Source organism: Nilaparvata lugens, chromosome 3 (assembly GCF_014356525.2).
Source record: "Nilaparvata lugens isolate BPH chromosome 3, ASM1435652v1, whole genome shotgun sequence".
Lineage (NCBI taxonomy): Eukaryota > Metazoa > Arthropoda > Insecta > Hemiptera > Delphacidae > Nilaparvata > Nilaparvata lugens.
This window is the reverse complement of record NC_052506.1, coordinates 95358495-95384953: the sequence shown is the minus strand read 5'-3', so window position 1 is coordinate 95384953 and position 26459 is coordinate 95358495. Positions and strand designations below refer to the sequence as shown.

Below are 26459 nucleotides of genomic sequence, written 5' to 3'. Positions count from 1 at the left end.
TTGTATTCTAGTATTAGTTCTACACGAGTGACGTTTACTATCTATGGTTATGACCTAATCAAAAAGTGTTTTTTTCGGAAAATTTCTTTTGTCCTTTCTCACGCAACACTCAACTTGTTGACCACGGATTACAATTCTGATAACCAATTACAGTTAGAGAAATTTCAGATAAAAGAAGTTTTAGATAAGAAAATAGGATGCATAAAGGAAGCTCTCAAGATACTTTATCGGCTATCAGTTTAAAGTAATTTTTTGAGTAGATTCTAAACTACATGTAAAATTTTATAATATCAAGTCAACTCAAGTTTAGTCTATTAGTGTAATTCAGGCGAGTTAATTTGTGAATTAAAGTGGAATATCGGAAAAGAAATTTAGTCCTGATTTGACGAGAACAATCACCTATTGCATTAATAGTAATTCAATTGATAATACTTTAATTAGACTTGACTGATTCATAACGACTGACATTTCAATTGGTGGGCCTGCGGTTTCAAATAAAGGAGAGAAAGCAAAATCTCATACTACTTAATTGGTATTCCTATTTAATCCTATGTGAGTTAATGTATGATGAGTGATAAATTGCTGAATCTGTGAACTGTGAGGTCTAAGAAAAGTAATGAACTCTGGTAGAAGTCCTATCCAATTTCTTTTCTACAAATTGTCAAAGAATGAGAATGAAATCAAGAAGGATGGTTGGAAGAAGTACACGGAAAAGTATTATAAAAGAACCAAGAGTGGGAGAAGAAACAGAAAAAACAGTGAGATCTGATAAATTTTGATGATGAAGAATGGAAATGACGAAGAAAAATAGTGAAAAACGACAATATTATGGAGAGAGCGTAAAAAGAAGAAGACGAAGAAGAAGGAGGGAAAGAAGTCGAAAAAGAAATAACCGCATTCATAACTGACAGGGTAACTGAACGAGCATAGCGAGTTCTTACTGATGACTAGAGGCTCGGGACTTTGAAAGTTTGTATGTTCAATGATCACTTTCGATTGCTTCAATCAAACAACTTGAAATTTCCAACAATTATTATTCTTTGAACAATTGAACAGATAGAATTCGTTGGTCAACAAAATATACTCAATCCTCCGTCTTTTTTGAGATACTCATAACGGTGTCTAACATTGAAAGTGCATAAGGAAAATTTATTAATACAAATCTCAATCCAGCTGGACAAATTGCATGTAATAGAATAATATCTCAATGAAATCCATCTATTTGTCTTGACTACTACTTTTAATAGAGATTAAGCTGACTTAATATCATCGGTATCTTGTACGAGTTCTCCAGCCCAGGGTCAGGACTTCCTATATAGGAGTATATAGGAGGTCCTGCCAGGGTGTTCTCAAGTGTATGATATTTGAAATACGTAGTTTGTATCAAAATTCTAACGAGTTTCCTCTAAATAACAGCTTCATGTAACTTTCCGTCTAGCGGAGTTTCGATGGATGAAAAACGATGTCATCCGTAGAACGGCTGATAAGAGAGCTGAAACTGATAACAGCACCCTTTCTTTGGGCGGGAAACCAGAGGGGCACCCCCCCCTCCATCCCTCAGGGCACACCCCCACCACGTAACAGGTCATCTTTAAACTTGTTGATAAAAACAACGCTCGCCTCAATCCGACTGTCATAACGTACCCGAACTCCGGTGGTGTAGAAGCTCCGAAATAACTTGATTTCATTTGAAATTTCAATAAGTAATTTCGTTTTTCGAATTGGAAATGGCACTGAACTTGAACCGTGTTCTGATCAGCGATGCAGTGGACAGCAGCTGTGTGACTCTGCTGCAATCTCATGGCGTCACTGTCGACTGCAAGTACAAACTGCCCAAGGATCAGCTCATCAAGGAAATTAAGGTCAGTTTTTAAATATATTACAGGGATTTGCATTGTTTTCAGAGGGTGTACAGGTATTTTGACTCTCATAATTATCTTGGTTGAAATTCAGGGGTTGCAATAAGTAGGCTATAGGAAGCGATGTTTATATATCCAAAGACTATTTCTTATGTTTTCCTAAACGGTACGTTTCATTTATGTTCAACTAGTTTTTGGCGACATCTCAGGGGTTTTCGATCATTACAGAGGGGTTGAAAGATTTGGCTAACTCGGAACTCGCTGATTCCATGTTAAACTGCCATATGAATCAATACTACACCGATCAGAGTAGTTTTGATTCATATGGCAGTTTAACATGGAGTCAGCTAATTCCGAGTTAGCCAATTCTATCAACCCTCACAGAGGGTGTATAGTTTTACAAATTCTGAAATTTATTATGGTAACATTTGAGGGGTTCCAATGAGTAGGCCAGTATAGACTACAAGAGGGTGTGTACAGGTTTGATGACTATTTTTACCTATTCTCACGTTTTCCTCTACGTTTTTTGTGTACGGTTACTACTTTTTGACGACATTTCAAGGGGTTTTGATTATTACAGAGAGATATATGTGTACCTATACCAACTCTAAAATTTCTTTGATGAATTTTCATGGGTTTCCAATGATTAAACAGGGGATGTTTTACTGAAGGGTGTTGTGTGTAAGTTTTCGGTCAATTAAAGGGTGTGTTCAATGATTAAAGAGAGAATAAAATAATAAGTATACAAACTTTTGAAATGTTTTTGACAAAATTTCAGCGTCGGCTCTCAATACTTAGGCTACTTGATAGAAAAAGTGTATAAGTAGACCAGCACTTGCTGATGGCGAGATTTCAGCGTTTTTCAATGATTACATTATTAGAGGGTGTATAGTAAATGAACTCTCAAAATGTGAATGACTAATTATTAGTAGTTTTCAATACCACAGACCCTCTCTGCAATCATTGGCGATATTTCAACTCAGAATTTCAGGCCATCTCATATATTCTTCGCATTGATGAAAAAATTCCCTTCATCAGACGGAAAGACTATGAAATTTCATCTATATGTAAAATACGTGAGATGGTCTGAAGTTCTGTCGAAAACATTTTGAAGGTTGAAAGATCTTCATTTTTATCAATAGTACCCTTAAAATAGTAGTAATCAATTTGAACGCAATAAAAATATAGGCTACATTATAATGTATTTCAAATACCATGAATTGAAACTTTTTACGTACCGTACCAGTATATAGGCTACTAGCTTGCGGATGCTAGTATGACGTAATAATTATGTAGGTTATAAGTGAATCCTATTGCAAGTGAGATATAAGAGCTTCTGAACTTGCATTGTAATAACCAGCTACTCTAAAAAAGATTTTAAAAAGCTATAAATTCAACTTAATGATATCATTATTCAGTAAAGTGCTTGTATGCAATTTTTATCTGATGAAAATAATGCAATAATAATGAGATGTATTTCTATGGTTGTAAAAGAAAGATTCAAAGATTGCTCTTACAAGAATGTAATCTATTAACTTATACGAAGTGTGGGTACAGGGTACAGGTCGGTGAACTTTATCAATGTAGGCTAATGTATGATTTTTATAATGCGTTTCCGAATTCTGTAAGAATATATCAAACTTTGTTTGATAGCTGATTTCTTTCTCACTAAGAGAAAACTTGTAACTTGTTAAGCTGCAGAACACATCTTCAATCATGTAGGCCTCAATATAGAATGCTAAATCCCAAAAATTGTATTTGGAAATAGAGCACTACTCTTGAGCCTTGCTTTCCAAATTGATGTTTCTTATGCTTAACAGAGTCAGGAAACGTGAAAACTTATGATCCCTATGAATGTTCTGAAACATTGGAGACTATTATTTGTGAAATTTGGGTTTTAGCAGAACGAAAATGGTGGTGGTTTCCGAAAAACGTTTATCTGAAGGTGAATATCAAGTTTTCAAGTACCTAATTATCAATGTAATTGTTGCTTATTTACAACAGAAAATTCTGAAACTAATTGATGAATTTTGTTGATTTTTTCAGAACTACGATGGTCTAATTGTCCGTTCTGACACCAAAGTAACAGCTGACGTGCTAGAAGCGGCAACATCGCTTAAAGTGGTCGGAAGAGCCGGAACTGGAGTCGACAACATTGACATTGATGCCGCAACCAAGAAAGGTGTTATTGTGCTCAAGTAAGTTGAAAAATATGTTCAGTGTACTAAAATTTTGATATAATAATATAAAAAATATGTTCAGTGTACTAAAATTTTGATATAATAATATAAACACCAAATAGCTTACTATGATAAAAATATAACTACAATAAAGTAAGAATTGAAATTGGAAAAATTGTATTTTAAATAGAAATGACAAATAATATACGGTACATAAACATATTAATATTGAGAAAAATTCACAAAAAATCCTCTGAAGAAATAGATCAACTAGCCAGCAGTCATTAATATGACTATAACCTATTTTTTAGATTTATTGAAGAAGATATATCATTCACTTAAACAAAACGAAGTTGATCAAACAACACTATATGAATTCAAATTAAATAGATGAATAAAATATACAAAAATACTTAGTTGAGAGTATAGTTAGATTGAATAATCAGTTGGAAGACTACGGTATTTATTTAGCAAATATAAATAATTCGACTACATTGATATTTCTTGCCAGTGTAACAAAAAAAATTGTGTTAAGTGAGTTAGAATCTCTCTAGATGAAACTATTTGAAGGAAATAATAATTTGACAGGTTTAGAATTCACAATCCTCAGCGGTAAAATTTTATCACACATTTTTCAATGTATATACACTTACTCTCAACAGTTTATTTATATTTTTCTAAATATTATGTATTTTTATTCCAGCACACCAGGAGGTAACTCAATCAGTGCCTGCGAGTTGACATGCTCTTTGATTATGTGCCTGGCAAGGTAAGTTGATTAAGTATTAATTCTTGCTGTCAAATAATATATTCATTACATATGATGTAGGATGTTCAACAGTTTAAAATGTCAACTTTTTCAAATTAACTCTATATATTGTTCAAATTTGAATGATATCAAAATTTTATCAAACTTTCCCAAATTCAACTTTTTATAACGTTTCATATCGTTGTAGAAAGAGTTAAAATTTTTGGTAATGGAAGAAATTATTAAACTTCTATTTATCATTTGACTCTACATAATTAAGCTCTGGGACGTGTTGCAAAGTATGTGGAAGTTTTATTCCTATAAAATGTATCTTATCATTCTAACAAATAATAAACTTTTGATCAGAATTGCCTATAGCTGTACAATAATGAGTGATTAATCTATGAAAATGATCTAAAGAAAATTTAAGATATTTTTTGATGCAGTGTTAGAGTCATAGAAGAGCATAATTTTCCCATGTTAATGCTATATAATTAAGCTATTATAAATCATTAAACAATAAAATAACTTGGGATTATTCTAACTGATTGTTCTTACATTGAATGGAAAATTTGGTTATCTACTGACCAATCAATTATGAAAAGACCAGTGTTCTAATTAGATGAAAAATTTATTGGAAAACATCTGTGAATCTCTGAACAATCATTCATGAACTCATATAGCTTTGAAAATAAATAAATCGCATCCAATAAAATTGCATTTTTTACTGTGATAACAGCCAGTGCCAAAAATTCATCTAAATTTGATGACAATAGGGTCGTTAAAATAATTTCGGCTGAAGGTCATAGGACTTATAGAACAGCTGATATTTCTCACGTGATATTTATATTCAAGGGTCATGAGACATCATTATTGAACAGCTGATTCATAGTCACGTGATTTATATGTACTTTTTATGATTGGAAAGGAGGTTTTATGACTTGTGACAATTACTAAAAATTCCTCAACTAATCAAATTGGAAATTGCTTTGATTATTACTGCTACAATAATTTTATTTGACTTGCTCTGCATTGAAAACCATTTTTATTGATCTCGGCAATACATTATAATTTTGAATAAAAATACTTCTCATCCAGTAAAGTTTCAAATGTTCACTTTTCCTCCAGCTAATTTTATGATTTCCTGATTAAATTTTCAACATTTCCCTCGACAGAAACGTGGCTGCTGGATGCCAGTCTTTGAAAGAGGGTCGCTGGGACCGGAAACTCTACACCGGAAGTGAAATTTCTGGAAAAACCCTGGCAGTCATTGGTCTGGGAAGAATTGGACGAGAGGTCGCTACCAGGATGCAAGCTTTTGGAATGAGGGTAATGATATTTCAAAATAAAAATAAATGAGTATTCAATAACTTTTAACAAAGTTATTCAAATATAAATAATATTTATGAAAATAATATTCACATCAATATCCAGCATTGATAATAATTTTGTGATTTCTAGTTATTTTTTAATAAAAATCATAATTTAGTAATTATCTTATTTAGTGATTTGGAAAACTACCATTAAAATTCTAGCTTTTCTTGATGATTCCTTTTGCAAACTATAGATCACCTACACAACTGTGTATTTATACAATATAATATTGGAGAATATAGTGTGTGTACTACTGCAGTGGAATATTGTTATAATAGTTTTATAATAGGCCTACACATAGCTCTACTCCTATCTTTCATAGCATGAAGCTTCCTGGCAGGTTTAACACAAACTTTGTGAAGTTATATTGCAAAGTTCTTCTTGGAAGTTTTAACATATTTAAAATAAAAAACACTGTACACTCTATTCAAATTCCTTCGCTCTATCAGCTACTCATCTTCTATCTATGAAATTACTACTTAAAATCTGCGAACAATTCCAAGCAAAAGATAACACTAATATTCAATTGAGAATGTTACACAACCAGTTCATAAAATTGTAATGATTATGAATCAATTACATGCACTGATAACATACTTTTCATGTCTCGAAGCATGGTTTTTATAACATATTGCACGTTCTTCATTGATGATTACAAGTTTTTTATTCAATTTTTTGTGAATTTTCAGACAATCGGCTTTGACCCCATCCTGAGTGCAGAGAAAGCCAAAGAGTTCAACGTAGAATTGCTAACTCTAGATGAGATTTGGCCCCAAGCTGATTACGTAACTGTGCATACGCCACTCATTCCGCAGACAAGAAGTGAGAAACTTTTTATTGATTTTTATGACAAAGTTATTTTTTCAGTTTATTTTTATTGAATAATAACATTTTCAGGGGTCACCCATGATCATTCTTTGAAAATTTTTTAAAATTAAAATAAAAGTATCAATTTCGCCTAAGTGATGACACCTTTCTTTAGCTAAGTTGAATTTGAAAATCCAGATTAGATATGAGATTTTCTAATTATAAAGTATTATTTGTCTCATTCCCTGTTTAAAGCATGAATATGTTGAGGTAGTGATAAGTCAAATCTTTTTTCCTGCGGTAGCCAAATTCTATCAACTTCCACGAGTTATTTACAGAAAGCTCTTTTTGAAAAACTCAACCAATTTTCAACTGTTTATCAATAATATTCTGATGATATTGCTATGTAACTCATGATAACTATATAATTCATTACATTACAATGTAATGAATGCTTTTAAATATTTGTGTTTTTCTAATTTCATTCCTCTCAATAAAGTTTATTATCATCCTTTTTGAAATATAAATAAGTTGTTTTTTGTCACATGAAATATCACCTCTTTCTACGTTTGACAAGTCTCCTCTTACTTTAGGAAAAAGAAGATTGATCACATTTTTGACAACTTATTCGATATTTTTATGATTATTGTACTTTTGAGATGAGTTAGGGATGAGATAATTGAAAACGCCAGTATGATTGCAACTTAATCACAATCATAAATCGTTTTTTCAAATTTATTAGGTCTTGTATGACCTTTCCCCAGTCCCTATATCTATCACGTTTTGCTAATTTTATTTCTCTTGAAATAATAGCTTCACTATCAAATTTGATTGCCATTTTTTCAAAAGTTCATCCAAAGATCATTCTTTTTAATTACGTTTTTAATAGCTTACATTTATCCTAAAAGAAATCGTTTTTCTTCTTCTTAATTTGATAATTTACACGAATTATACGTGAGTTAGATATTCATTTGATGGAATAATTCAATTAAATGTTCCTGAAAATACTGTTAACAAGTTTGATCACTCTACTCCAATGATAACATAATCCATGTGTACCTCATCATATTATTAACATAAATTTCTTTAAAGTTTGAATCTAATTCATATCCAATAATTTTTTCCTACAGTTACGTTGAAAAGTGGCCATTGCTGCACTGATTACAGAACGCAAAGAATCACTTTTCCGCTCTAGTGCGGGAAAAATTTTTCTGCACTCCAGATTTGCAACATGGCAACGCAAAATACTTAGTAGGTTATATGGAGCAACAGTGCAGCAAAATCAAAATGAAGTTGGTAACAGTGACTGCTGTGGCTGCTATAGTGAGCAACGAAGCACAACGCGCTAATTATTACTATTATATATTATATCGAGGACAGCAACAGCACAGTGCCACCACAGCACACACCACACAGCCGCCTCGCCATTCAAACACTACTAAGTTATTTGATGGATTTCAGGCAATTTTACCCATAATTACCCACTTTTCATATTCAATGGTAACTGTAGGAAAAACTTAATGTGAAATACGTGCGCAAAGTTCCTCTGCTGCACTCAAGAAACCATTCCGCCCTCGCCTACGGCTCGGGCGCAAACTGTCACTTTGCGCACTAGTTGCACAAATAACTATTGCTATAATACACTCTTTTCAGGCATTACAACAGTCAACAATAGACAACTACAGATATAGCGCTGATGTAACTCATTCCATTTTCTATTATACTATATACAAAATTGTTGAATATCCGTGATTATCGAACCAATATTCCAGGAAACGTTCTTCTAATGTCTTAATCTAAATGATGTTTTTTACAGATCTCATCAACGATGCAGTTTTTGCGAAATGCAAGAAAGGCATGAAAGTAATCAATGTGGCCAGGGGAGGCATCATTGAGGAGGCTGCTCTTCTCAAGGCACTCAATGTAAGTACTTTTTGTAATAATTCATCCTTACTGAATGAAAACGTCTATAGAACGGAAAGAAACACGTTGAGTCTCATTGTCATTGGCATAACTCTATTCAGTTCCACCATAGAGAGAAGATAGCGTAAGTAGTATCAGTTGTCTCTGGTTCCACTTACTCAACATTAGCAGACACAACTGATACTTACGCTATCTTTTCTCTATGACATTACTCAACTTAATACTGATATTTTAAACTATTCTGCATATTAATAGCTAAATAATTTCAGGAACAGTGTCGTGTGATAAAATTCTGTGAATTAACATAGATTGTGATTTGAACGTAGGTAACGAAGCGCTAGAATATTCTAAATAATCGCATTTATTCAAGCAAAAAATCTGGTGTGGCGCACTCACACAACTTTCCTTGCCGTTATGAAAATTGATCACCTGACGCTACGGTAGTGTTCCCGCGCATCACAAGTCTACTATTCAAAGATTAGAGCCAGCTGGTGACAGGGTAATAACGCTGGAGACACACGAGGTCTGCTATCTCTTCATAGTGAATCATTTAATAGAATCAACAGTTGCCAATAGTTTGCAATTGGATAATCACATTTTCTCGATTTTCGAGTTTATTTTTAATTTTTGGTGAAAATGTTACTGAACATTAATTATTGTAGATATTCTCATGCTCAATCTATTCCACTCGAAATTTTTTGTTTAAATTGTATCTGAAGCTTGATAATTAAGAATCTAAAATCAAACTTTGCATAGATGGGGCGGAACTCCTGAAATTTTTACAGATATGGGACTTGTGGCAGTTGATAGAGCTTATCGATGACTATTTCAGGTATAGCTTTAGTCAAAATCGTTGGAGCCGTTTTCGAGAAAATTGCGAAAAACCCTGTTTTTGACAACATTTTCGCCATTTTAGCCGCCATCTTGAATCGCATTTGATCGAAATTGTTCGTGTCGGATCCTTATCAGTAGCGGCTCGTGATCTTCTAGCTTGGGGGTTCAACCTCATGATCTATTGGAGAGAAAGGTCAAGAGGATATAGAGTATTGAGCATAATCAAGTGTAAAGGTGATCAATAATAATTTTAAGGAATTACACCCCAAAGATTGAGCATATTTTCTACAATTATAAATTTTTTGTCCTGTTCATATTTTTCTTGTTTGATTTTTACTTCGGGAGTTGGTCACCATTATGTTTTATTTTACACCTAACCTTATATCAATATTGTTTGTATTTAACAAATACTGAACCTTATTCATATTTCTTCATCAAAATGCTGTTACGGTAACACAATAAATTATATTGACACTCTCACTAAAAGAAAATGGACACACTAGAAATACTCAGGAATACACGAAACACACTAGAAATTACTATATTCTTCTACACGCAAAACAAATTTATATAACGAAAAATGCAGTGAGATCTATCACAACTGTAAACAGTGTATACCATACCCGAAACCATACCGTATAACCTCAAAACTCTCACGCTTAGGCTACTTCTTGTTTACCGCTTTTTTACTGTTTACTGCAACCAAATTTAAATTTATTGGTTATAAGCAAGTTCAAGATGGCACTGCATCCGTATCACGAATACTCACGATTCATTCCGAGGTTTACCGAATGCTTCACTTGCCTCGGCTAGGTTCGGCTACTCTCGGATGAACTCTTGCAAAATTGGTTCAGACAGGATTGTGAACCAAATCCGTGCTAGCAAACCGATTCCCCTCCTCCGTTCCACTACCACACCCAGCCCTGTTTTGGGTTCACATCGGGGAATGAACACTGCTTTCCAACTCCACCCGTCTCGTCATCACATTCGGTGCTGTTTCAAGCAAGCCACTCCGGGATCTCAGGCACCGGCAGCAAAACATCAACGTTAAGTTTACGTAGATGAAAAATGTTGTGATGTAATTTAATGAGAATAAAATAAAAATATAATTATTTGAGTTGCAAATTCATCATTGTATAGGAAGTTGATTCAACTCTGGGGGTTCAATGAACCATTGAACACATAGGACGAGCCGCCACTGATCCTTATATTGTAAGGACCTTACGTTCCAAATTTCAAGTCATTCCGTTAATTGGGAGATGAGATATCGTGTACACAGACGCACATACACTCATACACACACACACACACACACACACCACACACACACACACACACACACATTCAGACCAATACCCTAAACAACTTTTTTGGACTCAGGGGACCTTGAAACGTATAGAAATTTAGAAATTGGGGTACCTTAATTTTTTTCGGAAAGCAATACTTTCCTTACCTATGGTAATAGGGCAAGGAAAGTAATGAAACGTATAGAAAACATGAAATTAGGGTACCTTAATTTTTTTTGGAAAGCAATACTTTCCTTACCTATGGTAATAGGGCAAGGAAAGTAAAAAAAAACTCATAAAAACGATTGGTCTGTTACAGTAAAACCAAAAACACCAGATGTGCTATTCCATGACTTTTAAGCACCCAATTGATTTTGAAAATATCCATTGTTTAGAACGGTGCATGCGGCGGTGCAGGCCTGGACGTGTTCAGCGAGGAGCCACCCAAGAGTGCGGTGACCCTTGAGATCATCGGCCACCCCCGCGTGGTGTGCACCCCTCACCTCGGAGCCAGCACAGACGAGGCTCAGACCAGGGTTGCTGTCGAAGTAGCAGAACAGTTTGTCGCTCTCAAGGACCCCCAGTCACAGTGAGTAGAAACCAGTAAATGTATATACTATATAATAAAGGAAAGAGTAGGCTTATATAGATACGGGATACGAAATTCACGAAATGATGCATCATCATGTCTGAACTACTGAACTGGTTCACTTGTAATTTCGCATATAGATTTTTAATTTACCGAGGATGGTTATAGGCCTATTTTAAATTCTTAAAGATTTCAGTACGTCAAGTTTCCAATTTGTCACGCTTTTATTTAGACCCTTGCGGAGGAAGGGCTACCAGCTAGTATTCAATAAATTTATTCAGGGAAAGGAGCTTTGTTGCCATATTCGAAACAATACAATTAAAAATTGAAGTTGATTGATATATCTTCAAAAGAAAGTAATAAGAATTATTGACAATCTTCAGCCAAGAGAATCATGTAGAGACAGTTTTGTAAAATTTCAAATCATGACAGTGCCAACATTATACATCTATAACAATTTAATGCAAGTAAAAAATAATCTCTATAAGTATGACAGTATTGGACACTCATATAACACGAGAAATCGATCAGATCTTGCTATTCCTCAAATTAGATTATCAAAAACTCACAAGAGTCATCTTTGTCAGAGACGACTGATGTTCAATAAACTTCCTCTATGGGTGCGGAATCTGCCGGAAAAAGCTTTTAAACATGTTTTAAATAGATGGTTAAAGAGCCACCCTTTTTATGATATGAATGAATACCTAGTATCTTCTGACACAAATACAGTTCAAAAATAATAATTTCTAAAGAATTAGATTGTATTTCATTATAGGTATTATTATAGTAGTGTTATATTATTTATTGTATTATTAAGAATATTTAATTATATGTATACATAGTATTTTTTAAAAAACTGACTGTATTTTGACGTAGCCTATTACAATTGAGTTTGTTTAACGGCAATAAAAATATTCTTATTCTTAAATATTTAATTTATATTGGTAAAAAAGTTATATTTGAGATATAATTGATCATTATTTACAAGAATCAACTATTAATATTTTATCAGTTATAGTAGAATAACTTGAATCAATGTGTGGAAGGTGATGGTAACCGAGAGATAGCTACTCTTCTGTCCTATTATTTCCTCCAACTATAATGTAAATCTCACTAGACAGAGTGTTCCACGAAAGGTGTAACAGCCAAAGATCATGGGATTCTACATGGAATTTGCAACAAATAAAAAAAAAAATTCCAGTAAAATTGTCTTATATCGATTTTAGTTTTCAAGCTCCATAGATTTTTTATATTTTTGAAAAACATCAATAACTAGAAAACTATTTGTCAAAACGAATTCTAAGGATATGGTTGGAAACAGGAAGAAATTTCTAATAAGTTGCATATAATTTTTTTCCTTTTTTTGACGTTTTTAAACTTTTTATGAAGGCTCAAAGTTTAATTAAGTATATTCGTCGAGTTCAAAGCTAAATTTCAAACAGTTTACACAATTTCAAATCTCTATTATATAATAGAAGCTAAAAACCCATCATATGACAGATTTTTTTCAACAACTTCCAGGTTCCAACTGACAGGCATTGTGAATGCACCGATTCTGGCCGCTTCGCTGGATGCAGCCAATGTGCCCTGGATCGAGTTGGCCAAAAATTTGGGAAAAATCGCCGCCAAAATGCTCGTCAACGAAGATTTCACTAAAGTTCAGATCTATGTCAACACCACTGGTGAGCAACTAAAATAATACAGACATCATTCTCCAATAAATTATCTAGTTTTCCTTTGTTAAAGGAGTTATTTTTTTGAAGTCATCATGCAATCATCCCAAGCTTTAGTAACCTGTGGAATTCACGTTTTAAATTCAGCATCTGATTAACATTAGTTTGCTGTCCTTGTCTGCCATTACACAAATTATCTCCATCTCTTATTATCAGATAACTTCATCCTTCTCCAACTCCGCACCGTTGCCAAATTGTCAGTATTTTTTGTAGGCTATAGGCCAGTGAATGTAGAAATTATAATGAACTACTAGAAGATCTAATCCCAGTCTTGAAAATGTATAATTTCATCATTCAATGATATTTTTCTTGAATATAATTTATTTGACCTATAAATGATGATTAAATCAGCAAGCATCAATAATTAATATTAGTTCAGATACACTGGTATAGCTTGAATCACAGGAATTCTTTGGCCGTGATCCCTATGAAGAATTGAAAACGGAAAATATTGAGTAAGAAACAAAAAAGGCAATGTTTTCTGGTGTTTAATTCCTGTTTCGGGGAGGAAACCTGCTTGGTGTGTGGTCCTTTAAGTGTTTTATTATATAAAGTTGCTTTGTAAAGCCATTTGGTGAAATTCACCCTGACAGTTTTTACAAAAAATAAACATTCGCAACTTTTCAGCAATGAAATTCTGTTCAGTTGAACAGTAAAGCAGTACCATGTTACGGATTAGTTGTTATGGGAGTGGTCACACATTTTTATTTTGTGAATAAGTGGAGACGCATCCATGAAAACCAAACCAATTATATTATTTAAATGAAAATATAAATCTCAGTATCCTTTTAAATTATTTTGTCACAACATGTTTCGAACATTAATGACATTTTCAAGTAAAATAACATTTTAAATAATTGAAAAGGGTACTGAGATTTATATTTTCATTTATATTAAAAGTAGTCCTAAAGAAAAAAAGACAATTATATTATTTTTCTGCTCAGTAGTGCAGAAATTGATTGTTTATACTTTAATTTTATTTAAGAGTTTACTGTTGAATATACCTTAGTCTTATTCAATAGTTTCCTATCGAATATGCCCGTACATGCAATTATTCTATTTTGTTCTCTGGATTCACAGGTGCAGTCCTAGAATCGAAGAAGTTCGTGGGCGCAGCAGCACTGATGGGCATGCTGACCGGTCGCACCAAGAATGGACTGAACCTGATCAACGCAGCCGCTCTGGCCGCTGACGCAGGCTTGTTCAGCATTGTCAGTCATGCATCCAATCAGGGCGACAGCAACACTGTCACGCTCGCCATCAACGTCGGCCAGGCTCACCATTCGGTGCAAGGTCAGTGTACACACCACATCTTCAGTACAGCAATGGTACCAGAGAGCAGAATAGAATGTATCTTAGACCTATACCGGTAGTAATAGCACAGAGAACAGAATAGAATGTCTCTTTGGACCTATATTAATAATACAAAGAAGAAAATAGAATGTCTCTCTAGACCTATAGTACTCTATAGTAGACCTCTCTAGACAGCACTATAGATTGAGATTTGAGAATATAGATTCAATATGGTACTGCCGTTATTGAATGGAGTATCAACAATAGATACATCGTGTATCTGCATTGATTATTCAGATATCTATGAAGTAATCCATGACAGGTAATAATCTTTAGGTGTTTTGAGTGCAATTATTGGACTTGCGTGCTAGATATAGAGTATTATAAAGAAGTAGAGGAAAAAAAATGGGGTTACCTGTTGTTTCCATAGATGAATAAATAAATTATTGGAAAAGGGGCTCTGAAACAAGCATCAAGTGATGCTTTTCCATCTGTGTTTCTAATATTACTACTATTTGTGTATGCAAGCACGATGTTGATTGAAGGTAGGCCTACCAATTAGTAACTCTATGAATAAAATAGGTAATAAATTTACTTTATTGGCATTAAAATTAATATTGACCAATATTATAAGTTCAATATAGTCCTACCGTACATAAAAAAGAAAAGCCACTACTACTACTGTATTTCTACTGCACATTACTAATTTCTGTGCTATCAGTTTTCATTTTTATATGGGCCCAATATTTCTAAGGAAACTACTTCTTATCCATATCAATAAAAAATTCATTTGTTTTAGCATAAAATTCTTGGAAATTTTTTACCATGAAGAACGGCATTACGGTAACTTACGCATTTACGCACAGATTATAAGCTTGGACAATTTTTTGAAACTAAAACTCTCTAGGAGCTACTAGGATGATTTGACTCTATAATTGGCAGCTCTAATAAGGTGTTCAAAACCTAATTATTCAAAGTTAATTTATTTATTTAGCGTATGGCAGTATACACAACACATTTATGATCACAAAATTCGAAAAAAAAGAAAACAATAGAAAATTCATATATAAAACGAATGAAAATATCTTAGTCACTTTTGACCTGGAAATTAGAGGCATGCTTCCAGGGTATTTAAGTAGGCTATTGATGCTGGTTGATTCAAAGTTAATTATTTGTTTATATAAGAGTTTTTAAAGATCACCAACCAAGCCTCAATGACATATTTAAAAATAAGGCGAGCATACAAATAATAAATATATCGCAAAAAGAGTAACTCAAGATGAAAGACTCAGATAAGAAATGCCGTACCCACTACAGAAAAGCCGTAACATGTAGGAAAATTTGTTGTTTCCACTTCAGCTATCTAATGATATGGAATATATTGTGAACAATTACTATTTTAATAACTAATGTTTATTTTATAATGGATGTGATGTACATGTATTATTTAAATAACACATTGTTCTAATCGAATGATTTTAGGCACAGTGCAAGGCGATGGAAACAGCTACCTAACGAGCATTGACGGAGCCCAGTTCACTCCTGGTGTTGCCATCACTTCCAGTCTGCTTCTCTTCCAAGGCAGCAACGCCGGTTCAGATTTCGCCAAAATTATTGGTGAGTCTCATATTTATCAAGTATTTGCATGAAGGTTTCCTTTTATTTTATATTTTTCCAGTTGGTCAAGTTTTCGAGTTTTTATCATTTTAGTTCCAGATAAATGTAGTATGTTAAATTGGACTAGCCTTTTTGGAATTAAAAAATGTAAAATTGGTGAATCTCATATTTATCGAGTATTTGCCTGGAGTTTTCCTTCTATTTCATATTTTAAAAGTTAGTAGAGTTTATGTTTTTATTTTTTTTTCGTTTGAGATATGACTGTGGTTTTGTCAAACTTGGACTAGCTTTTTTGGAATACAAAAATGATAAATATAGTTGCAGGATATAACAGATGGGTTGTCAAAACACAGTGAATCAACACTGAATTTTTGAGAGAGTTGAGCTTTAATAAATTCATTTTCAAATAAGACAGTTGTAACACTACATCAATTTTATGATTTTTTTTTAAATTGAATAACTTAATTTAATTTTGCTCTCATAGAACAAAATAGTTAGTTGATAGTAGATAGTTTTGTTTGAAACTATGATACCCCTCTTCAAACACAGACACTAGTTTTAGAAGTGGAGTATTTTTTCAACTCTACCACCTTTTTTGATAATGAAAATATTTCAAATTCAATTAAATCAGTTATCAGTCATGAAGTTTTAGTAAAAGTTGCTCTTTTTCCTTGATTAACTTACAAAAAGGCACTTTGTTCTGCACATGTATCAATTGAACTATTTTATCACAATACTTTACTTCTGTATAATTTTTCAATCTTACATTTTTGTTTTGTTTGATTGTAGGTGAGTTGAGCAGCAAAGGCCTGACGGTTTCGCACATTTCGGTAGCAGTTGGCAAGCAAGTCTATTTTGCCGTTCAAACTTCTGGTGACAATAATGAAGCAGTCAGCACTATTCCCGGAGTGAGACATTTCTAAGAGGAAACTCCTTCCAAATATGGCTGGAGTTTGGAGAAAACTTGTCCAATAAAGTTAGTTTCTCTAACTTAATGGCAAGGCCATGCAAATTTGTATAAATAAAAGTATTTTTCCAACTAGATATAAGTAGCATTTTTAAGTCATAATTATTTTTGTAAAAACAGTATTGATGTGCCTACGGTAATCCACTGGCAATTTTTTTTGTCACTTATAGACAACAATTTTCAAACTTTTGTGTAAATGGTTTATTGTATTAGTTTATCAATAGTCCTCTTTTAAGATCGATATGAATTGGTTGTATGAATAGCTATTGGAAATTTATAGCATTAAAAATATTCGAATTAGATTTGCCTTATTTATTTACATTATTTCATTCCCTCTTCTATAATCGACTAATTTTAAAAATAATAGATTCTATATTCAACTAGATTCTAAATTCCATATTTAGTTTTCAAAATTAATAGAACGGAATAAAAGCAGTCGATGAGAGGCTATTATATAGAAGTCGAAATTTGTTAGTCTATTGAAGCTAACAAAAATACACAATATTTATAAAAAACGATGATTTATTTAGTTATTTTTCATTATTGTACAATTATCATTGGAATGATTGGGAGAGAAGGAAGGTGGACATTGAAATATTTCTCACCCAAATTTGTAAAGAATAAAATAGTCCGAAATAAGATTAGGTATCCACTTTCACACAATCTAAAAAATGTCCAGTTGAATAATATTTTTATACCAGAAATCAAGAATTTGTAGGATTCATTGAAAAATAAAAAACGAGATATCACACTATTTTCAATTCTCATCAGAAACTTAAAAAATATCAAGTTATTTATAATTGTGTAGTACTGTACTTGCATGAGACAATAGGAGAAATCTCATCTTCACATGGATTTATTTTCAACGATATTTTGTTTCGGCTTATAAAATTGAGATTTGGATTCGATCAGCATCACATGTCTATTGTTGAATGTGAACCTGGTAAAAGGAACAAAATATTTATGAGAAAGTTAATCAAGAAAGCGAAAAAGACATAACATTTTTACCTATTAGTGTATCAATTGCACAAGACCAACAAATGTAACATTCAGGAGATAGAAGACAGAGTCTCCTCTTCTTCGATATTTCTTGAGTTGCCACAGTTACAAGATTTCTTAAGTTGCTATAGTTTCAGTAAAAAATAGACAGGAAAAGAAAACACAGTTTGGGATAAATCGCTAAGTTGATAGACATCTGAGGAGCGAATAGAGAAAAAATGCACATTTGCTATGCATTTTCTTCAACTTCAGTATTTTGTGAGAAATTGAATAATGTGATATGGTAATGTTGAACTTTTCTTCATAATAAAAATGAATGGTACAAGTAAATAACGAATAGATGATATAAAGTAAACAAGTATATAAATGAGAATAGATTTATCAAAGTATTTATCTATGTTTTTAACTTTGTATTTTACAAAAAAAATGTATTTGAAAAAGAAAGTACAATAACATGAAATTGTGTATTTATACGTGACTAATACCTATGAAAACAATGATAATGAACATAAGATATAAATATAAATGTTTTTACTGACCTAAGAATGCCTCTAAAAAGGCCCGGAGGTGTTGGATTATTGTCGCTGGGAAATCTCAACCCGAAACAGCCAGCTAGAGCTCTTAGAACGGTGTGATTATCACTGTTCGACTCTTTGTAATACATGGTAATGATCGAGTGGTTTCTGAAAAGTTTATATACGAGCATCACAAAATTGTTGCATTGTAGACACTCAACAAAAAAAGATAAAAAGAGAAGGATCGGTTGAAAACGGGAAGATGATGTAAGAAGAACAATAAAGAGGAGGATGGACTAGAGTATTTTTGTATAGAAAGTATATTTCTCAGGTATTTTTCAAAGATATCAAGGAAATTTGTTTCCTTGAATCGATTTTCTCATGTATTTCTCAAAGCTATAAAGGATATTTGTTTCCTTGAATCGATTTTCTCATGCATTTCTCAAAGCTATAAAGGAGATTTGTTTCCTTGAATCGATTTTCTCATGTATTTCTCTAAGCTATAAAGGAGATTTGTTTCCTTGAATCGATTTTCTCATGTATTTCTCAAAGCTATAAAGGAGATTTGTTTCCTTGAGTCGATTTGCATAGTTGAGTGGTAGGAAATACCACTGGTATAATAGTAAGTTTATACTACTAATAGTCTTAAATCCGCCTATAACGAATATTTCATTCTATTTGTTTTTGTAATTTCACATGGGCAATGAAGATTTGAAAATACTATTTGGAATCAAAATACACTTACCTCATATCGTTGAATAGGATATTTGAAATGGGAAAGTTGGATGGACAACTTGCAATATCTTCATTGGCAATCACAAACTCTCTGCTTTGATTAAGTAACGACTCCAAATGCTCTACATAGCGGTCCATAATCATGCCTTCAGGCTTCTCTATCCACACTGCTGGGTCTCTGCAACAAAAAAACCCAATTTGAAAAAAAACATAGAACACTGATGAGATCAGATAAGAATCCGTTTTAGAAAAGAAGACAAATTTCTATTGAATAATGTAATCGATACTGCATACTGTATTAATCGACAGTTGTACTAAGACTAATTATATCATTTTGTAATTTCATGTAAAATTACATAGAGTAAACTGCATTAAGTAGATTGTAATACGGGTTGCATCAGATCGAATAGCTGGGCCAGAATAGCATACCTAAAAGAACAGATACAACACTTTCTGGTTGTCTTTATTCGTTATTCTTACAAAAAGCACATCATTCTTGAGAAAGGAAAATAGTTTTAGATTAAGCTATTTCTCTTCCGAATTTGGATAAGATTGCAAAATATGTGCTACAAGTGTAAGTTCTTAGTGTTTCTTGCACCACATATATTTTTATTTTAAAAAATCAATAAAGTGATAATTCATAAGTCGTAGTCTAAAGATGTTATGAATCACTAGGAATCTAAACAAAGTAAATCAACACTAGCTTTCAAACAAGACGTTTGAGAAATTAGAAGCTGTTTTTGAAGAATTAATACTCAATTTAGGGCCGGTTTCCAATTTCGGGATTTAGCTAAGTTCTAGACTTTAAACAGCTGGAGTCAGAAAATTGGCTATGAGAATTGAAAAGCTTCAGCATTATTCAAATAAAAATGCATGAATGGTTCAGAATCAACTGGTATGGATGAATTGTCGCCCCACAAAGAAATGATTACTTTTTCACTAGAAAAAAACTTGGTTGGAAGTATGTTTTTCCAATCCCATAGTATTTGACTTGATGGAAATAGTATATTTCGCACCTAGAGCAGAAAATGAGATTTTTCCAGCTCGAAATCGGTTTTCAAGTCCGAGGCCGTAGGCCGAGGACTAGAAAAGATTGAGAGCTGGAAAAACATTTTTGCCCGTGGTGCGAACGATATTTTTCGCCACACTACAGGTATTGCTGACAAAATAAATAAAGAATACTCGTTACGCTATCGTACCTATCTCTTGATTTTAGTGGTAGAAGATTTGCAGTCAGGATTTCAGATTCTTTTAAAATTTCACTTGGAATACCACAGTCATCTTCAAGCATTTTTGAAAATTCGGAATGCACTAATCAACAATAAATAATTGAATAAAACTGGTTGCGAAGTGAATTAGTTTGATTCGAAACTGGAACTGAAATCATGGCTACTTCAGCTGATGATGAAAGTGGCCACTCGCCCGATCTAGCGGATGACTTATTAACTACTTCCATGAGCGGCTGGAAAGAGACAACTTTCTGGCCTAGCCCGGAAAAGAAACCCGTTTCTGACGTCGTCTGCAAACAAGGTCTTTCAGATCTACGTAGGGACTGGAAAACAGCTGCTTTCTGTGCAGTGTGGCGAAAACGTTTTTCCTTGACGAAATAAAACAATTTTTTCCTAAAAAATTGAAATAATTGAAATTTTAGTTTTTCGAAATACAATTTAAACGTGGACTGCGACTACGCCCCATTTCGGAAAGCCAATTTTCTGACTCCAGCTGTTTAAAGACTTGAACTTAGCTAAATTCCGAGCTCGGAAACCGGCCCTTAATGCTGTTAAACAGTTAAAATTACGAATAGTACATCACATGTTACAGATAATGATAAGTTGAATAGTTCCTTGTATAAATAGTTCAGAAAAATGTTATAAATAATGATATTATTTACATGTTAGTGGAGCGTGGAATGTCCAAATGGTAGGCGTATGGTTTGCCACTAAGAAGTATATCCAACGGTCTTTTTAGCACCCGTGATACTTCGGGATAAATTATATCAACAGCTACTGAGGAGTTGCTGGGCGTTTCGCGATGAGATCTGCAATTAAAATAAAAAATTGTTTTAATTTATTGAAACGTAGATATAGTATTATCCTTAGTAGTACTAGTTGATATACTTTATCAGCAATTAGAAGAATATTAAGACTATCGAATGCAAATACAAAGCGGTTTCTGTAAGTCTCAATAACTTACTTGAGAAATGCCTAGAATTATAATTAAAACCTATTTGGTTATTGATTGAATATTCTATTGTAATCTAAATTATAAAAAGGAAAGAACTGAATTATACACGTACGGGATAGGAAAATTATGTATGACGCATCATCACGTCTGAACTACTGGACTGATTAACTTGAAATTTTGCATATAGACTCTTAATTAACCGAGGATAGTTCAATTCTTCAAGATTTCATTACGTCAAGTTTTCAGTTTGTCAAGTTTTTAATTAGAATCTTACGGAGCACGGGTTCCCTGCTAGTTTGAAATAAAGTTTTCACTTTTCAGCTCTGGAGCCAATCTTTCCTATAAATCAAGACGAATGCTGATTTATATCAACTTTGTATTCAGGAACACCTACACACAATATTTGGGCAACAGTTGACCAAAAAGGTTACAATATGAGTGAAGATAATAATGATTTTTTGGACTTCAGTTTCTTTTTTACACAAATAATTGATTAATCTTCATTGGGAGATCAAGATAGAGATACTGTAGATTTATTGAAATATTTCTCCATTAACTAATTAAAAACTGTGTTTAAATTATTTTAATATTTGATTTTTTCAATTGCTTTAAAATTAGCTTTAGTTAATTTGAACATTGAAAGCTACTTACTGTTTTGAACAGTTTTGAGTGAGTTTATTGGCGTAGAAGACATTGAAAGGCACCATGTAAGCATATTGAGGGCGGTCCTCACTCCTGTATGCCAAGTACGGATTACTCGACACATTTACATAACCTGCAAAATAAATTAATAACGTATAAAAGCACATAATATCAAACTGATAAATCACAAAAAGTGAATAACCTATCTGTTCTCAGTGAGGTTGATGTTTTTATGATTCTCAGCATTGCATTGTAAGATTCGTACTAATTCATGTAGGCAGATAATAGTAGTATTATGGATAAGATAATAAATAATAGTAGAGACTAAAATCTTTCTCGATTGTATTTGATGAAAGTTTCACACAATTAGGTGGGTTCCTAACAGTGGCGGCGTGTCCATGAGAGCACAAGAGCACGTGAACCCCCTATGAAATTGCTACAATAAATTAAAGTTCAAATCAATAGAAAATTGATTGAAGTAATAGTAATACTCAAATTTCTTGTAATATTAAAACAATAAGGAGCGCACCAAGCAAGGTACACGCATTGAAATAACCTTTTGAATTACGCGCTACAGCAAGCAGGATCACTGCTCCAAGCGTTAGTATGGGTTCAAATGGTAGCTGGGCGAGTTCAATTCCCTCCCCGTGGGGGGTGGGAGACTATTTACATTAGCTTTACGGTGAGCTGCCTTCCAAGCAGCTCATAGCTGTGATAGTGTGACTTTGCATTGGCGCCATTGCCTTCTAGAGCCGTTTCCACTTATGAACTGTTCTAGCTGGCTACTACTTTGTTAGTTTGTTTACTGTTTGCAGTTTCGCGTTCGCGCTACATGTGTTGTCGATTTTGAGGTTAATTCTTGTTTCTTCTTTCTTGTGTTTTGAAAAGTGAGAATGGAGGGTTCAAGAAAGGTTTCAGTTAGCTATTTAAAAGAGATAGTGTTCTCTAATTTATCAATCGAGGAAAAAATATATCGATTAAGGAAAGTGGTAGGCCTACACCGACAATTGATATACATCAGACTTCTACATCGAAATCCAGGACATACAAGAGAGATTTCAAAGACCAACAATATGAAAAGACATCTTGGCTGTGTGGTTGTGAAGAAACTAACAAACTTTATTGTTTTCTGTGCTTGTTGTTTGCTCGCGAAAAAGGCGATCCAGCATGGATTAAGAACGGTGTGTGTGATTTAGCTCATTTGACTCAAAAAATTAAAAAGCATGGTGATCGATGTTTTCGCAGCAAGGAAGGAGAGGAGGATGGATTTTATTTTCAAAAAATGCTCTGTAAATGCCAACTAGAAGGAGGGTGAGTGTTAACAAAGTCTCTAAAAGCATGTTAATCCTTATTTCTTTGATTGGAAATTATCTTACATCGAGGAAAAATTATTGCTGTTTTCTGTATAATTTATGATTTGTACATGAATTATTCAATGGGAGTATGGGAGTACATCTTCTAGGTTGAGAATCCTGAGTATATCTAAATACTTATTATTATTAAACGAAAATCCAAATTATTATATAGGTACTTAATATAATACAACCCATTAGAATATTTTGTTACCTACGTAATAATATGATAGGCCTAGTACTCTTCTAGGAATAAAAAATTACATTCTACTACGTGAAACGAACAAAATTCACTTGAAACATGGGGTTTAACAAATTATTAAAGATCTAGATCTTGTTGCTCATGTTAAATGTGAACCCCCCATTAGTATTTGCACGAGCCGCCACTGGTTCCTAACCAACAGAAAGTTACTTTGTTGCATGAAAGTTAGAAGCGCTGGAAAACAAACGGTCATCATTAAAATCCAAGTTTGTGGTCGTTGTGGAATTCTCATAGCACATATTGAGATAGAGATCAATTCCCTCGCTGGCAGGGTGTCTGCTTGAGGTTCTGCGAACAGACAGCTATTATCTGAAAAATCATTCCCAGTGGTTCGAAATACACCTATGAGTACTGTAAGGATAACACTACAGTAGGTTCTCTCATCCCATGCAAAATCCCAAGGCTCATGAGGTATCATTCTCAGCAAAGCCATTACTGAACTGAATTTCCTATTGCATTGCATCAAAATTAAAATTGTGTCCAATCATCTAATAAAGTTAACTCAATTTATCTCCATGAATGATAATAATTTATTAATTCTCTAGTTTGACGATCAGAAATCATAGGAATGATTAGGGAAGGAAAAACAGACACAGCTCAAACTTTTAGACATTAATTTGAATACAATGAAATTAATTATCATCATAGTCATAGGATATTATAAGTTTATATTGAATGTTTTACAGAAATAGATCAATATTAGTGATCGAATAGTTCGCTTCAAATAGAGCCTTTCGGTTCAAAATTTCTCAGTTTTTATTCGAAATTTAGATCTTTTGAATAATTGTTTTCAATTCTGTGAGATTTAGTAATTCATTATATCTATTTTTGGTTGAAGATTTATTTGTTTTTGAAGTGTTAATTCTTATTTTAATAAGTAATAGTAGCTTAACCTACATTTTGACTATAGTATAAAAAATTTGAGTAGAGACAGTTTTGGGCATAGGCCTGTTGTGCCTTCTCATATACGTGTAATAATTGTACATGACTGAATAAATAAATTAATGAATGAACTATTGCAGCTTACCATTCGGATTCCATGCGGAAATAGCCAGAACTGTTGTATCTTTTTCCAAAACTGACACCATTTGTGCCATATAGTGCAGAAAGTCGGGAGACACTATAACACCCTCTTCGATCACAATCACGTATTTCTTATTTGGAAAACGCTCTTTCGCAGTTTCAACACCCTTCCGTATGTAATCTGGAACAATATCAATAAAAATTCAATGAATCAAATATTTATTGAAAAGTCTCCAAACAAGGAACTAGCTACAAATAAAACCAAAGAGTTCACACATGAATCTGACCATCTTGAAAAAAAACTTCAAAATAATAAAAAAGTTAAATGGAAACAAAATTTTTCTCTAATAACAAGAAATTCAGGCCAAATCATTATACCTCTCTAAAATTCTATCGAACTATTGAAAGATATACAGCAAACCAAAAACAAATCCAAAACCCAAAAATTTCACACATAATCAAATTATTTCATGCAAGGTTATTCACCTAAATTCAGAAGAGTTTCTGAAAAACACATCTCATTTTCTTCTCCTCATCATTTCAATTATTTGCACTTCCATAAATGAATGGAGTAATATTATCAAATATAAAAATTGTAATGTGAAATTTTCAGTTCAATATTATCATCAAAATTTTTATAGTTTTTGCCTTTTAAATGTGATTTTGTGTTTAAAAATAGTTTTCTTGATTTTAAAATTTATAAAATAGGAACTCAGGAAGTGAAAGTGCAAATTTTTAGTGAGAAAAATGAAGAACCCAAGACATAACCTATAAACTTGAGTGTTGATAGGAAATGACATTGGGTAATACGGCAAGGCAGAATATCCGAAAGGATCTCTCTGCCAATAAAAGCCATAAGAGTAAATAAATAAAACAAATACAAATACTTTATAGTATCACAACAAAAAACTTTTTAAATAAACAGTTACCGATTTTAGTTGGTTCACCATTATCGATCTCTGGTAAACTGTGATTATATTAATAAATTTGTGCTTGTAATAGCTTCAAACATTTTTTATCAATAGAAAGATAACTATTTCACAAAAAATAAATGATACTCATCCCTGAATAATATTATTATCAATACTCACCCCTAGTGTCATCCGAGGTAACATTGACAGGCACTGCCTGAAAGGAGAACAGATTGATGACTGTAGAATAGTCGCTGTGACCTTGAGACTTCCTATCACCTTGGGGTTGAGCTTGACCTTTAGGATGACCTTGACCGTTCAACAAGTTAGCTGCTGTTGAGTAGTCGCTGCGGCCTTGAGCTTGTATATGTCCTTGAAACCTGGTTTGACCTTTGAAACTAGTTTGATCTTGAGTTTGACCTTGGCCATAGACAACGAGCACACTGGGCGCATGTATGCCAGGCTGATGAACGAGACTTTGCAACGTCAGCACTAATGAACTGAGCTGTGGCGAGCCCACCACCACAATGGGACTCGAGAAGACAGGGTTACCAATCAGGCTGCGATTCGTCAACAATGCCGGCGAAAACACTTCGTGCTGGCTGTCAGCTGTAAAATACAACACA

The 26459-nt window shown here is 33.2% G+C and overlaps 2 protein-coding genes across 4 annotated transcripts in view; one reads left to right on the top strand and one right to left on the bottom strand.

Annotated features, from left to right (window-relative positions):
* Nucleotides 1-1323: 1323 nt before the first annotated feature.
* Nucleotides 1324-17512, top strand: LOC111045857 (hydroxypyruvate reductase). Its single transcript, XM_039425158.1, has 11 exons — nt 1324-1862; nt 3906-4057; nt 4743-4808; nt 5963-6116; nt 6851-6983; nt 8785-8891; nt 11407-11600; nt 13122-13282; nt 14414-14626; nt 16109-16243; nt 17033-17512. The coding sequence occupies exons 1-11, from the start codon at nt 1728-1730 to the stop codon at nt 17164-17166; spliced, it is 1584 nt and encodes a 527-aa protein (XP_039281092.1). The 5' UTR covers nt 1324-1727; the 3' UTR covers nt 17167-17512.
* Nucleotides 17231-26459, bottom strand: part of LOC111045856 — a 26652-nt gene continuing 17423 nt past the window's right edge. Inside the window, exons 7-14 of one of the 3 annotated variants that reach the window (XR_005570972.1) lie at nt 26014-26442; nt 24927-25103; nt 22295-22418; nt 21351-21497; nt 19470-19637; nt 18749-18892; nt 17909-18150; nt 17671-17810 (exon numbers count right to left, since the gene is read on the bottom strand). Coding sequence is in view for 2 of the 3 variants with exons in the window: in XM_039425156.1 (XP_039281090.1) it covers nt 18057-18150; nt 18749-18892; nt 19470-19637; nt 21351-21497; nt 22295-22418; nt 24927-25103; nt 26014-26442 (1283 nt within the window). In the remaining variant the exon portion in view is untranslated. Of the gene's footprint in view, nt 18151-18748; nt 18893-19469; nt 19638-21350; nt 21498-22294; nt 22419-24926; nt 25104-26013; nt 26443-26459 lie in introns of all 3 variants that reach the window. The other 2 variants (XM_039425156.1, XM_039425157.1) reach the window with 2 other exon arrangements.

Bases quoted from the DNA above. Each gene is read 5' to 3' on its own strand.
- LOC111045857 (XM_039425158.1), top strand. From the start codon at position 1,728: ATGGCACTGAACTTGAACCGTGTTCTGATCAGCGATGCAGTGGACAGC. The intron at 6,117-6,850 runs GTAATGATATTT...GTGAATTTTCAG, and splicing joins TGCAAGCTTTTGGAATGAGG to ACAATCGGCTTTGACCCCAT. The intron at 16,244-17,032 runs GTGAGTCTCATA...GTTTGATTGTAG, and splicing joins AGATTTCGCCAAAATTATTG to GTGAGTTGAGCAGCAAAGGC.